This window comes from Chroicocephalus ridibundus, chromosome 14, assembly GCF_963924245.1.
Source record: "Chroicocephalus ridibundus chromosome 14, bChrRid1.1, whole genome shotgun sequence".
NCBI classification, from domain to species: Eukaryota; Metazoa; Chordata; class Aves; order Charadriiformes; family Laridae; genus Chroicocephalus; species Chroicocephalus ridibundus.
The window spans coordinates 8,745,563-8,759,513 of NC_086297.1; the positions used below are offsets into that span (position 1 = coordinate 8,745,563).

Here is a 13,951-nt window from a genome sequence, read left to right on the forward strand (position 1 = left end):
CCTTGGAGGCCAGATCCTGCCCAAATAACCCGTTTATGTCTCAGGCCATTTTATTTTGCGGTTTCTAGATGGGGGATCCTGCTATTGATCTTTGCATGCAATACTGCGGGTTGCGAGTTACCCCAGCGTTTAGGAAGAAACTGGGTGGTTTTCTTTGTGTTTTTTAATAGCCTCACTGCAGCGTGAGGGTAGACCTGGCCTCTCTGTGAGCTGGCCGCAGCTCAAGGGAGACCAAAGGCACGACCAGTGTCCATAAAACCAACTGCCAGTGCCCTGCTGTGGGTGTCTGAGGGCACAGGGAGCTGGGGCAGCTCCCGAAGAGTAAAAACACCCTGCAGCTGGGCTTCCCCCCATCTGCCTTACAACATCCACACTGCAGCTGGGGATCCGATGCAGCCCTCGCCGAGGGCAGGGGTGACTCCTCGAGGGCACGTGGCCAGTCTGGGATCAGGAGAGGAAGGCAGAGCTGTACTGCTGTGTCTCAGCACCTCTTTGTGCCCTGCGGGATGGGCAGCTTTCCTCTGTGCTGCTCCTGATTGCCTGCTTTTCCCTGGGAGACATCCTCAGGAACAGAGCATCCTCACACCAAAGCGGTGTATTCATTTCCCCACGTACCTCCTCTGCGTAGGTGATCAGGAGCCCGTTTGGTGGGGCTGGTTGGGGGCTGCTGAGGGTGAAAAGGGTTCCGTGTCCTGTGGTGGCAGTGTCACAAGGCTGCGACTGTCCCCTGACCTCCCAGCACTGCCGGCAGGCTTAGATCTGAATGTCCATTAAGACAACTGAGAAGCTGCGGAGTGGGTTAGTTATAGGAGTAATTGATGCATTAAATATTTCTCTCTCTACAGGAACAAAGTGAGGCAGCCTTGGGGCCAGATAAAGTGCCCTTGGAGAGCTGATTGCACCATCCAGTCCCGAGACTTCGGTCTGTGAAGGCTCTGAAGGAACAAAACGAGCAATTTTTCAGGCAGGAAAAAAAAGAGAGATGTGAAAAAGATTTGTTCTTGCTGCAGCGAATTACCGTGATCCCCCACCCCAGGGGAGAAATAAAGATTCTCCTGCAAACTGACCTCACCTCTGGGGTGCTTTGGTGCAAGGATTTGGCTGCGTGCTGGACAATTTGGACACATTTCCCGTCCGAGAGGACCCCGTTTGTGAAAAAATACACCCTGCAGCCCTTGGGGTTAGACGAGCCCTCTCCTCGTGACCGCTGCGCGGGTTGGGGGAGCAATAAGGAAAACCACCCGGACACCCCCTTTTAGGTGTCCAGCTCCCTTTGGGGTGCCCAGCCCGGGCACTCCAGCCTCTTCCGGGGGGGTCGCGGCACAGAGGGACGTTTTGCTCCCCCGTGGAGCAAACCGGCCCCAGCCCGAGCCCCCTGTGCCCGGGAGGGGTGGGCAAGTCCTGCAGCCATCATCCCTCAGTTATCCCGGCGGGGAGCGGGGGCGGGCCGGGTTCTCTCTCCCTCCCCGGGGCGGTGGCGGAGCGGGCTGGGGGCGCGATGTGCGGGGCCGGGCGGGAGCCGCCGCGCCGGAGCCCCCCCCCCGGGCTCCGCCGGCAGGAGGGAGAGCGCCGAGCCGCGCCGCCGGAGTCGCACCGAGCGGGCTCCCAGCCGACCCGCAGGAGGTGAAGGGCGCCCGGCTCCCGAGCATCCCCCCCCCCCCCCCGCCACCCCGCACCCCCAGGGCTCCCCTGCATCCCTCCCTGCGTGCCCGGTGTAACCCCGGCCGGTTCTCCCTGCGCCCCGGAGGGTCCCCCTGCACAATCTCCGTGCACCCCTTTTCCCGTGCACCCCCGTTTTCCATTGCATCCCTCCTGCGCTCCCCCCTGTGCTCTCCGTGCACCCCCGTTCCCGTGCATCCCTGCTGAGCTCTCCCTGCACCCCTTTTCCCACGCAATCCCTGCTATACCCCTCGCTACGCTCCCCGTGACCCCCCCACTTTTCCCGCGCACCCTCCGCGCGTGCCTCCCCGGTGCATTCTCCACGCACGCTCCCCCCTGTCCAGCCCCGCTGCACCCTCCGTGCGCTCCCGGCCATGAACGGCTCGGCGACAGGCTCCGAGACGGGCTGGCAGCCCGAGTCAGTCATCATCCCACTGGTGTACCTCCTCATCTTCCTCGTGGGCACGGTGGGCAACTGCCTGGTCCTGGCCGTGCTGCTGCGCAACGGGCAGGTGAAGAACACCACCAACCTCTTCATCCTCAACCTGGGGGTGGCCGACCTCTGCTTCATCCTCTTCTGCGTCCCCTTCCAAGCCACCATCTACACCCTGGAGGGCTGGGTGTTCGGGCCCTTCATGTGCAAGGCCGTCCACTTCTTCATCTACCTCACCATGTACGCCAGCAGCTTCACCCTGGCCACCGTCTCCCTCGACAGGTAGGAAAGGGAATGGGGGTGGCTCCCTGGACCCTTCTGTGGATGATCCCTGGGGCAGGAGAGGGGACAGAATCCCCTGGAGCCAAGCCCTGATTGCTGTGACCTCCCAGGACTCGCGGGGGAATCCAGGAGCATTTCCCAGTTCACGTGTGCAAGGAAATGTGACCACCGAGGACGGTGTCCAGCAGAGTTGGATTGGGACCCCGGCCCCACTGTCCAGCTAGAGGAGGCTTTCAGACCCTAAAGCTGTAGGACTGGGGTTTATGCTCATGCTCTGGCAGGTGAAGGGGGGATAGAAAACCAGAGAGAAGTAAAGCTGGGTCCCTGCGCAGCCCTGGCTCTTCTTGGGATGCGTGGAGAGACCCCCTGCCCACCCAACAGCCCACGGCAAAGCAAGCAAACCTTGAGGAGGAGACGACACGAGGGTGTTTGAGCTGGGACGCTGCTTTTCCCACCCTCCCCTTTTATCAGCAAAAAGCCCCTTTCTTCTCTCCCAGTGCTGCCCCTTGTCCCAGGGACTGGCCCAGGGTGGGTTTGAGGGGGGAAGCTCTGTAACAGGCAGGCTGTTGCTCCTGCCTGTGCTTTAGCCCCTGCTCGCTCAGCCCCTGGTGAGTTATTAACCCGCAGCAAGCGAGAGGCTCCAGGGAGCTCCTGGTGCCGCCCTGCTCAGTGCTGGAAACCCTGGGGCGCTGGGGTGTGAAAATTCCTTATGAAAGTCCCCTGGGAAGAGCCGCGGCAGCCCCAGAGCAGAGCTGGATGGATCCTGCCATTCCGGCATGGCACCGCACTGCCCCCAGGACAGCCCCCCCGCCTCCAGCCCCCCAGGAGCTAAACCAGACCCAGGGGCTGCCTCTCCTCCTGCATCCCACAGAGATGGGGGGAACAGAGGGGTCTAGCAAGCAGGGGCTTGCATGGGTCCCCAGAGCTGGGTGTAATTAAGGAATTAGCTTAATGGCAGAACTGAAAACGGGTGACATACTTTCACATGTGCCAGTGTGAGAAACATGGTGTTTAGGGATCCTGGGGACTTGCCCCTGCCTTCATATACTCACTGTCGCTTGTGCCAGACATTGATGATCAAGTGAGGATCTGCTGGATTAGGGAGAGGGACAGAACAGGACCATCCCTGTCTTCCCCACAGGCACTGCTGGGAGCAGAGGGGGTGACGGGACAGGGTTGGGGGAAGAGGATCCTCAGAAGCAGCAGGGAATCAGTTGTGGGACTAATTGGCTCTGGAAGTCTCAAATCCATCACCAATGTCACTCTTTCTCCAATCTGCTCCCCGAGCAGCTCCCTGCACCCTCCCCAGGACTGCAGTCGTGTCCCTCTCCCTGTCATGGAATGGTTGGGGGTGGAAGGGACCTTAACGATCACTCAGTGCCACCCCCTGCCCTGGGCAGGGACACCTCCCACCAGCCCAGGTTGCTCCAAGCCCTGTCCAGCCTGGCCTTGAACCCCTCCAGGGATGGGGCAGCCACAGCTTCTCTGGGCAACCTGGGCCAGGGGCTCACCACCCTCACAGGAGAGAATTTCTTCCTGGTATCCAATGTAAATCTCCCCTGTTCTGGTTTGAAGCCATTACCCCTCATCCTATTGCTACACGTCATTGTAAAAAAATCCCTCTCCATCTTTCCTGTAGCCCCTTTAGGGACTGGAAGGGGCTCTAAGGTCTCCCCGGAGCCTTCTTTTCTCCAGGCTGAACACCCCCAACTCTTTCCCATGCAGGTATTTGGCCATACGATACCCCCTGCACTCGAGAGAGCTGAGGACGCCCAGGAACGCCCTCACAGCCATCTGCTTCATCTGGGGGCTTTCCTTCATCTTCTCGAGCCCTTACCTCAGCTACTACCAAGAGTTCCAGTTGGCCAACCTGACCGTCTGCCACCCCATCTGGGAGATCTCCCAGCGCAAGGTCATGGACATCTGCACCTTCATCTTCAGCTACATCATCCCAGTGCTGATCCTGAGCCTCACTTATGTGCGCACTATTCGCTACCTGTGGAGGTCCGTGGACCCTCTCCAAGACATGTCAGAGTCCAAGAAGGCCAAGCGGAAAGTCACCAGGATGATCATCATTGTAGCCATCCTGTTCTGCCTTTGTTGGCTGCCCCATCACCTGGTCATCCTCTGCGTCTGGTTCGGGTACTTCCCCCTCAATCATGTCACATACGTGCTCCGCATCCTCTCGCATCTCCTCTCCTATGCCAACTCCTGCGTGAACCCCATCGTCTACGCCCTGGTCTCCAAACACTTCCGCAAGGGCTTCAAGAAGATCTTTAACTGCCTCTTGTACAAGAAGGCAGCCAACAAGGTGCACGTGGCCCAAGTGATGAACACCGTCAGTACGCTGGATGCGGAGCTCAGCGAGGTGACCCACATCAGCGAAGCCCTGCCTGGCCACTCCTCTGGCCACTGCAAGGTCCCGGCCCAGCCCTGGGGGGAGGCAGAGCTGGTGGAACATCAGCAGAAAGCAGATGGCTCCTTCATCACCTTCAACGTCACCTAGCAGAGCTCCTTCCCACCCCACCGCTTTGCAGTCTCCCGCAGCATCGCAGGCCTGGGGATGGGCTATGTTTTGGGTTAAAATGCGTTAAATTGTATCCTTTTTCATTCCAATGCACCCAGCTATCATAACTGTTGAAGTGCTGCTGCTGCTGGACTCAGCCAAGCGACCGACCAAGGATCCCAAGGGCAGGATTTTGCTTCCACTGAGCACTTGCTGAGGGATCAAACTTGCAAATCAACTCTCATGTGTAATCACCTGTGCCTCTGTCACAGACGGACTTACACCCTGTTGCATCTACGCCTGGAGCTACTGAACGCTCTGGTCCCTCCAACCAACACAGCGGCTGGCTGGAGTCAGCAGGGTGTGCTTTTAGGGATGTTTGGGAAGACTTGGTTCATTTGTATCCCATTTCAGCTGCATCCCACGGCAATGTTGGCCAGAGCCACAGGGGCACAAACCTGGCTCAGGTAGAAAAATCTAGGAGAGAAGCATAGATATCAAGAGACAAACCTTCCTGGAGCAGCCGGTGCTGGCTGGGCTCTCCTGTCTCCTTGGGGCTCGTGGGAGGTTTCTCCAGGGCAGAGCACAGCTGGAAGCAGCATCTGTAGCCAAGCTGAGTCCTGTAGCCCACAGTACGGGACTGGGCAGGACACGGGGCACCGCTCCGTGCTGCTGACCACGGCTCATCCCTGCCATTTCAGTGCGTGCGAGGCTCCACAGAGCATCTGGAGGTCTCCAAGGACCAGCGGGGAGGGAGGCTGTTTGCCAGGGGAGCACTGCCATGGCCCTGCGGGAGAGGTGACGCTGCCAGGGGAAGCGGAGGGGGACATCAGCGGGTCAGCACTGGGGGAGGATGTTAATGCTTTCAGACAGCTTGGGCACAGCTCAGCACCTCTGCCCAGGTGAGGCGCTGGCGGAGAAGAGCGAAGCGGAGCGCTGGCACTGCTTTCCTGCGGCCGCGGTGTGAGGCCGGAGGGCCGGGGGACCCCAGCCAGCCGTAGAAGCCACAATAAAATTCCCCATCCCACATCCCGTGTCCTGCTCCCTTGAGACGCCCCGTGGTCCGCAGCGGAGGAGAGGTGGGTGCTGGAAGGGGGGTGGGACCCGCTGGCCCGAGGGAAGCTGCGGGCAGTGGAGGGGTGGAGGATGCCGGTTACATCCGAGCACGTCCATCGAGGGGGAACCACCGCAGCACAAAGAACGGCGCTGTGCTCCCCTTAATGCAGCCGTACCTGCACACCAGAGGCTGACGTGACCCGTGTGTCCCCCACTTTTACCACCACAAAGGCTCCACGGGCAGCTGAGCCCTGCGACCACCAGCAGCCGAGGGCTTGACTTAAAGACCCATCATTTTCCGTACCAGAAAAGCATCCCTGGAATAGGATCAATTAACTTTTTTGAAGATGTGGTGGCAGAGCACAGCCAGAGGAGGTGATGAAAGCGTAAAGGGGCTGGGACAGGCTGTGCTGAGCATCCCTGCGATGCCCAGCGCTGTGCCCCGATGGCACCAAGCACCTGTGAAGATCAGACCTCTATAAAATTGCCAGTACAGAGGGTATAAATCTGTCTGCACAGATCTCCCTCCCCCTCCTTGCGACATCCCCATGGCAGGACGGGGATGTGATGCAGGAGGCTATTTCCATCTGGGACCCCGGCCGGGTCTCGGGGCCACACTGCTCCCCGCTGCGCCATCCTCCACCCCTCCCCAGCCCTTGGCTTTTCTTCCCAGGGAGCTTTTGGCTGTCAAACATTTGTTTTCCCCTGCTGACTGTTATTATAACCAGATCTTCCTGTCCCCACGCAGAGGGCCATAAATCAGCCACTGCCTCATATCAATAACCATTATATTTAGTCTAGGCCTGCTCACGGCATAAGTCACAGCGAGCGAGCATATAAACAGCTCCATTACTTATATTTGCATTTATCTCCCCTGCTCACCCCTTCCCAGCCAGGGAAAACGGTGAATGAGCCACACAAACGCAGCTAAAAGCCTTATTTTCCTCCTGTCCGCATCCACCTCTTCTTGGAGAGAGCCATGGGATCTGGCGCCAATGGATCCCCCCCACACGGAGGGGTTCAACCCCCCTCTCCTGGTTATCACCTCGCCTTGGGGATGGAGACGTTCCACCACCCCCTGAGCTGCTTAAGGCTCCCTGTGCTGGCACGGCTGGGCTTCAGTGTCCCCTGGCCCTTCGTGCCATCACAGAGGAGACACCGACCCTGCTTTTCTCCTTCTTGCCCCCCGCCCGAGACCCGTTTTCTCATCACACCCGGCTGCACCCGCGGATCTCTGCCCGAGATGCTGCAGGGCATCGCAGGGGCCGCACCGCGGGAAGCCCCACGGAGCCCGCGCTCGCTTCCAAGCCCAGGTTGTTCCCCTTCACGCAGGGCTGAGTTCCCAGAAAGGACAGGAGTCACTTCTAAGTTCATCTTTTTATAGCTTTCACAAGAAAATAAAAATAACCAGCTCACAGATGTACAAGCCAGCCGGCAAACCCCAATCCACACATCGTGCCCTGGGCGAGGGGCTCAAAACCCACCCAGAGCGAGCCCTGGGAGTGGGGGGAAGGAGCTGGGGTGGTACCTGGGTATCTCTTCTCACAGTGGGGCGAGCGCTGGGGTGTCGGGGGGAAGGACCCGAGAGGAGGAGCAAACCCCCAGGGCTGTACTGGGGCTGCGATGCCCGCTGTGACCCAGCGTGCAGCACCCTGCCAGGCAGAGGGGAGTCAGCTCTGCCCAAAACTCCTCGCCCAGCCCCAGGGAGGCTCCTTGTGCCACCTCTGAGCCAGCCACGGGAAAAGCCCAGGCCACAGCGTGGCCACCAACCTCTCAAACCCCCAGTGCCAAACTGTCCCCAGGCTGGGAGATGAGTCTGAGCAGCAAAGCGGGGTCTCTGGGGACTCACTTCTCTCAGCCACTTCGGATCCTGCAACAGCAGCGTTGTGGCCACCACCACAAACCAACCGAAGAAGAGGGAGATGACTCCGATCAATAGCTCCGATGGGGCCGATCTTGGGTGACACACTCCAGCTGCACAAGCAGCGAATCCCACAGTCCCACCCCGGCAAAAGCAGGCTCACAACAACCAGCAGGAGAAAAGTGCTAAGTTACCGTGGATTTTGTAAACTCAGTTTGTTTTCTGGGTATTTTGCCATTGCCTGGGAAAGGAGGCTCAAAATAGCATTAGCAGCTTAGAGCCGTGACTATCAGCCAGAGGAGAAAAGGGGACGGGTCACCTCTTCAAAACAGCTCATCAAAACCACGCACGTTGTGCAAGAACATCGCTGCTCCCCCTCAGCTCGGCTTTGCCACAGGCGGCTGCTCATTTTGCGGCTTTGGCTCTTTTTTTAGCAGACCCAACACCGCCGTAACACCAGCACTGCGAGCAGAGCCCTGGTACGCGGGTGCTCTCACCCCACCGCGACGCTCACGTTCAGCCCCGGGAGAAACAGGTTCAGGAATAAACAGCAATAATACAAGAGAATCAATGGGAAAAGGGGTAGGTTTTTGCAAATCCCAGGGCCCGGGGGAGGGGGGGCAGGCTGTGGGGCACAGGACCAGCTTTGCCAACACGCTGCCGACTGCTGCAGGTACAACACGGCTGGAGCATCCCACAGCCCGTCTGTCACCCGCGTCCGACACTGGGAGAAGGCGCAAAAGACAAATAACTTCTTGCAAGGACAAACTAGAACCTACTCGACAGCCTGCCCATGGTGCCTCCTGCCCTAAATGACATCCCCTGCAGCACCCCAGGGGACACCCAGCCCCCAGCACCCTCCTGAGCACGCCAGCCGCGCGTCCACCACCACGTCCCATGGCCTGCCAGCACCTTCCCAAGGCAAGGTGAGAGGGTAAAACGAGAGGGAAGCAAAGTGTTAATGAAGTAAAGCCTTCGCCAAAGCTTGGCGGAGCTGGTCCCCCAAAGGAGAGGCTTGGGAACAGTCTTCAGCTGGAGAGACACAAAAGCAGCGCCCGGATGCTGCAGTCGAACACACAGAATCAACGCACGTGTGCGTGTATGTATGTGTAAAAAAGCCCAGCAAAAAAAAAAAAAAATTTTTTTTAAGCATCACAAACATTGTGATTTTGCAGAGACTTCCAGCGTATTTGCTAATTACATTCAACACAGCCGCCCCCTCAAAAAAATCCACTTCAGCGACTCATGGCTGCCCAGCTCCCTCGTGCTGGCAAGTGCCAGGCGGGCGCCAACACGGGCAGGGACTGAGCCCACGGAGGAGGGAGCTGTGCCCTGGGGATACAACACGTCCCCAGGGAGTGAAACCCCAAGATGGTCCATAAGACAGAGCTGGGGAGGACATCGCTGCCCTCCACCACAGATAAGATGTTTCCCACGTGCTGCTCGCGCTGGGGCTCAGCGAGATCCACCGACTGGGGACGGCAGAAAACTGATGTGCAGAGGAAGGGGTTTGGAAGCAAAGCTGCCGCCAGCCGAGCCCTGCTCTGCTGTAAGACTGCTCCAGAGCTGCCCAACCACCCCACGACTGCTTTGAGGACACATCCCAGGACACCCCTAACTCAGCTCCCAGCCCAGAGCATTACCGCGTCCCCTCTCCCCAGGCCGTGGGCACGGCCAACACCAGCTCGTTTGTGGCCACTGTTGAGCAGCAAGAGCCCGGAGGCCGACAGGGGGCTGGGGCAGGATTTGCACAGCACCTAGCTGGGAGGCTGCCCCTCCCTCCTGCCTCCAGCACCCCCAGATCCCCTCCGACACACACCACGGCTGCTCTCACCCTCGCACAGGAGCGGCAAGGCTCTGTCTGGTATTAGACCGCAGGATTCAGGCTGTCGCGGGTCTCTGCGGGGTGACACATCCAAGCTGCCCTCCTCATCTTACGGATCCTCACCCATCGATTCATATTTGCTTGTACGCAGGCAGCGAGAGGCAAGTCTGGGCCAGCTGCCGGATCGTTGCGCCATTTACAGGATTGTACAGAAATAAAGGGGGGGGGGGGCGGGAAAAAGCACCCCTCCAGCTTATCTGCAACTGCCCCTCGCTCACCTGAGGGTGAAACCATCGCCCTCCTGCCCAACCTGTGCCCTTCGAGGGCAAGCACAAGGTTTTGCTGCCGACACAAAAGCGACTTTTCCCCAAACAACGGAGCGTATCAGGCCCAGCTGGAAAAAACAAGAGCATCGTGACCTGCCACCGCTCAGCGCCCTCACGGCTGAGGGGGGACGGGCTCCCGGTCTGTCCCCTTGGGAGGTTTTATCTTAAACGAACACCACTGCGAGTCCCCATGTTCCAGTTAAAGTTTAATAAAAGCAGATTCAACTGGAAGTGGAAAATGAACAGGCTAAACCCAGCTCCCATCGAGCCCAAGGGTGTCAGGGAGACGAGGGGCTCACACTAACTCAGGTGGGTGTGAGCTTTCCAGCCTGTGGATTTATCGCTGGGGTTGAAGTTGTTTTCGGGTGGTGGTTTTGTTTTGTTTTCAAACCCTTAACTCTGCCAAATTTGCTCCCCAGTCTGACGGGGCAGCCAAGGCCAGGGGGAGCTGAGGCTTTTGAGCCCCCCCACCCTCATCTCTCCCGTGCATGGCTCCCCGCTGCAAACCGCAGCCCTGGGTGGCTGCAGGGACCCCGGAGCCGGTCCCCGTCCCAGCAGGGTTTGACAAACCCCTTTTGCTGCCCCAAAAGAACAGTCAGTGCCAAGGACACCACGAGAGCAGGGCGCACACCCAGACCCTGGGTGCATCCCCCTCGCCTGGCCCCACGGCAGCAAAAGCAGAGACAAATGAGGCTCCAGCCCCAAAACCCTGGGAATCAGAGACACGTCCCCCGGCCTGTCCCCATCCTCGGGGGATCCACGGGCAGCCAGAGCAGAACGGGAGGCAAGGGGAGGGCGTTAAACCCCGCAGGAGCCTCGGAGGAGGCAAAGGGGGAGGCAGAGGGGGCTCAGCCCCAGCTGGGGTCCATGGTCTGAGCATCGCTGACGGCTCCGAGCTCGGCTCTTCGCAGGGGGTGTGAAGTGCTCGGCTGTGAGAGTGTCGGGGACGGTGCAGGCTGCCACGATCGCTCTTAATTAACATGTTGCAAAGACATTCCTTACCATAAAAAGCCAAGGAGCATGCAGAGCCATTCCTCAGTGCTGCGCAGCATTGGATGCCACTCGGACACTTGAGGTCAGCCCGGAGGGGGCGAGCGGCTCCCCCCCCTCCCCCCCAGGGAAGGGGTGGCTCTGGCCGAAGCGTGTTGCTGCTCCCAGAGCAGGTCTGGCCACCACAGCAGCTTCTCGGCAGGGCCAGGAGCCTGTCCACCTCCCCACGCTCATTCCCTGTGCAGGGCAGAGGCAGGCGGTGTGGGAAGGGTTAGGACCAGGACAAGTGAGAAGCTGGATTTAGGAAAGGGGGGACCAGGTGGCTCCACTTTCCCTTTAGCTCAAGGAAAACGAGGGTCTTGGTCTCCCACCTAAGAGCCATACACCCAGGAGCATCAGAAGCCACCCCAGGAACTCACCACCTCCAGCTCCTCCTCACTGCATGGCTGCCACCAAGCCAGGCTCTCCTAGCTCTGTCCTCTCCTCTTCCTTCCTCCAGACGTGGCCAGGGCGCCCCTGGGGTAGAAAACAACCCAGCCAACTTCTGGTGCTGGTAACGGAGAGACAAGGAGGGAGCAGGACATCCTGCATCTCGTTCTCTGACTGCGTCTCCCCACCTCTGAGCTGTGCTGGACCAGCTCCTCGCCAGCCCCAGACTGGTACAGCTTTCCCTGGGGGAACAGGCTGGCAGCAAAGCCCAGTGTAGGCCATGCGGAGGCATTCCCGAAGTCTCCAGAGAAGGTGATATGGTCGCATCCCAGACCCTAAGGGATCTCATACATGTTCTTTGGACTCTCACCATGAGCAGAGGGAGGATACCAGCTCCCACACCAACACTCGGATGCTCCAGAAAGGCTGCAGGCAAAGCTCCCCCCTCCCAGCTCTGCCTGCAGCCACTCCAGGTGAATCTCCTCACCCTGGGATCAGCTGCAATAAAACATGTTTTACAGCCTCAGCCTGAGCACATCAATGAATTCCACCCGCTCTCCTGGAGAAAGAAATTCAGACCAGACCCCTGCTGCGTCAGAAACAGAGCCAGAAAGATGGAACGCAGCTCCTTCTGGTGAACGTCAGCGTGCGTATCCAGGAGGCTCGACACCACACGTAACGCAAGCCAGCAGCACTTTGCTTATGCCTGAAAACACTCTGTCCGGCGCCTGCCAGCCTTCGAGAGGAAAACAATGGCTACACTGAAGTCACAGGTTTCCTCAAGTACTTGCGATCTGAAAGCAGGAGGGAAGGTCGCTGCGGGAGGGCGCTCGGGTCGGTACTGTGAGCTTGCACAGCCAGACACAGGAAAAGCAGGCAGGCAGGCGTGATCGCGATTTGAGGAACGACTGAGGGAGCTGGGGTTGTTTAGCCTGGAGAAGAGGAGGCTGAGGGGAGACCTTATCACCCTCTACAGCTACCTGAAAGGAGGGTGTGGAGAGATGGGGGCTGACCTCTTCTCCCTGGTGACAAGTGATAGGACGAGAGGGAACGGGTTCAAGTTATGTCGGGGAGGTTTAGATTGGATATTAGGAAACATTTTTTCCCACTGAAAGGGTTACTAAACATTGGAATAGGCTGCCCAGGGAGGTGGTGGATTCACCATCCCTGGAGGTGTTTAAAAAAAGGGCAGATGTGGTACTTAGGGACATGGTTTAGAAGTGGCTTTTGTCAGGGTAGGTTAAAGGTTGGACTCGATAATCTTAAAGGTCCCTTCCAACCTCAGCAATTCTCTGATTCTGTGATTTGAACCCACACAGTCACCCAGCCTGTCAAATCCGCTGCTTTTTTTCAGATGTCTTCTATGTGACTGAGTGCAGGTAGCATTTCAGACCACGCTCCGGTCCAGACTGAGGAAGAGGAGGTGAGGGTTTTAGGCCAGGAGCTACCTGAAGCACAGCTGTCTGCAGAGGGAGCAGCCCAGGCAGGTGGCTGGGTCTGCCACAGCAGGACCTGCCTTCTCCTCCAGGCTCTAACATCCACCTGCCATGTGACATGGGGTGAGATGGGTTGTCACCTCTCTGCCCTTTGCCACTTGGCCTGTCTTATCCAGTGACACCCTTCCCAGGATGTGCAACCCTGACTTCTCCGCAGGAACAGCCCACCTCGTAGCCCTGACACTCACCACCCAGAGCGTTCGCTCCTGCTGGGAAGAAAGGGCATGGTGGATGCACAGCAGCAGAAGGGTTAAACCACAGCCCTACCTTTCTGCCATCTGTTCCCACTCCCCATTTCATGCTGAGTCTGCCTTGTCCTCTCTACCTCCCCGTGCTATTTGCAGAGCCCCAGACTGCGACACAACAGCTCTTCCACTACTGGGTTAATGAGACACCAGCGTACATTCACTCCTGTAAACACGCGCTTGGGTGTATAATGGATTTGCTCCAAATTGTAAAGTAGCAGCTATTGTGAGCTCCCCTAGCTCTATGGAAACCCTATATTTCAAGTGTTACCATGGGCAAACAATGGACAAGACCACATAAAGTAGGGCGAGCAGCAGGAGTGAGTGAGGTGGGAGAAGGAGGTGCCTGGCCAGAGACCACAGAAACACGTACGTGCTGCAAAGCTCTGAAAACCTCAGTGCAAAGATGGCGAGTCCAGCTCCCATAGCAAAGCCTGGCAGCATCACTCCTGGGCTCGCAGGAAAGTAGCGCTTGTTTCTCACAGGTTAAGTGAAGCAAACTGACCTGGCTGCTTGCAGGCGAGAGAAACATCAGATTTAACAAGACAAACTAAAATAGGGATGGACAGAAGGCGCTCTGCAGAAATCAATATGGCAACACCTCTACACATAACCTGCCTCCGGTCAAGGGAGCAGCAACCAGTCGGGATGCCACGGAGCTCCCTCTGGTTCTCACTGCTCCAGTCTGCCATCACCCTTTCTACTGCGGCCTCACGGAGGACAGAGAAGTGCTACTGGGATAGCTCATGAAGCTGTGGGGTAAAACATCCCCTGCACATCATGAGGCTGCAGGCCTGCCAGGCACCAACCTACCCCAGAATCGTCATCTCACCCCATCACTGA

At 58.3% G+C, this 13,951-nt stretch overlaps 1 protein-coding gene across 1 annotated transcript; it reads left to right on the forward strand.

The window, feature by feature from the left end:
- Positions 1 to 1,936: 1,936 nt before the first annotated feature.
- Positions 1,937 to 4,880, forward strand: GALR2 (galanin receptor 2). Its single transcript, XM_063352252.1, has 2 exons — positions 1,937 to 2,374; positions 4,100 to 4,880. The coding sequence occupies exons 1-2, from the start codon at positions 2,034 to 2,036 to the stop codon at positions 4,878 to 4,880; spliced, it is 1,122 nt and encodes a 373-aa protein (XP_063208322.1). The 5' UTR covers positions 1,937 to 2,033.
- Positions 4,881 to 13,951: the final 9,071 nt, after the last annotated feature.

What these genes read in the sequence shown, in the direction of transcription:
- GALR2 (XM_063352252.1), top strand. Translation starts at nt 2,034, where the DNA reads ATGAACGGCTCGGCGACAGGCTCCGAGACGGGCTGGCAGCCCGAGTCA. An exon ending in GCCACCGTCTCCCTCGACAG is followed by an intron (nt 2,375 to 4,099) that starts GTAGGAAAGGGA and finishes TTTCCCATGCAG; the next exon opens with GTATTTGGCCATACGATACC.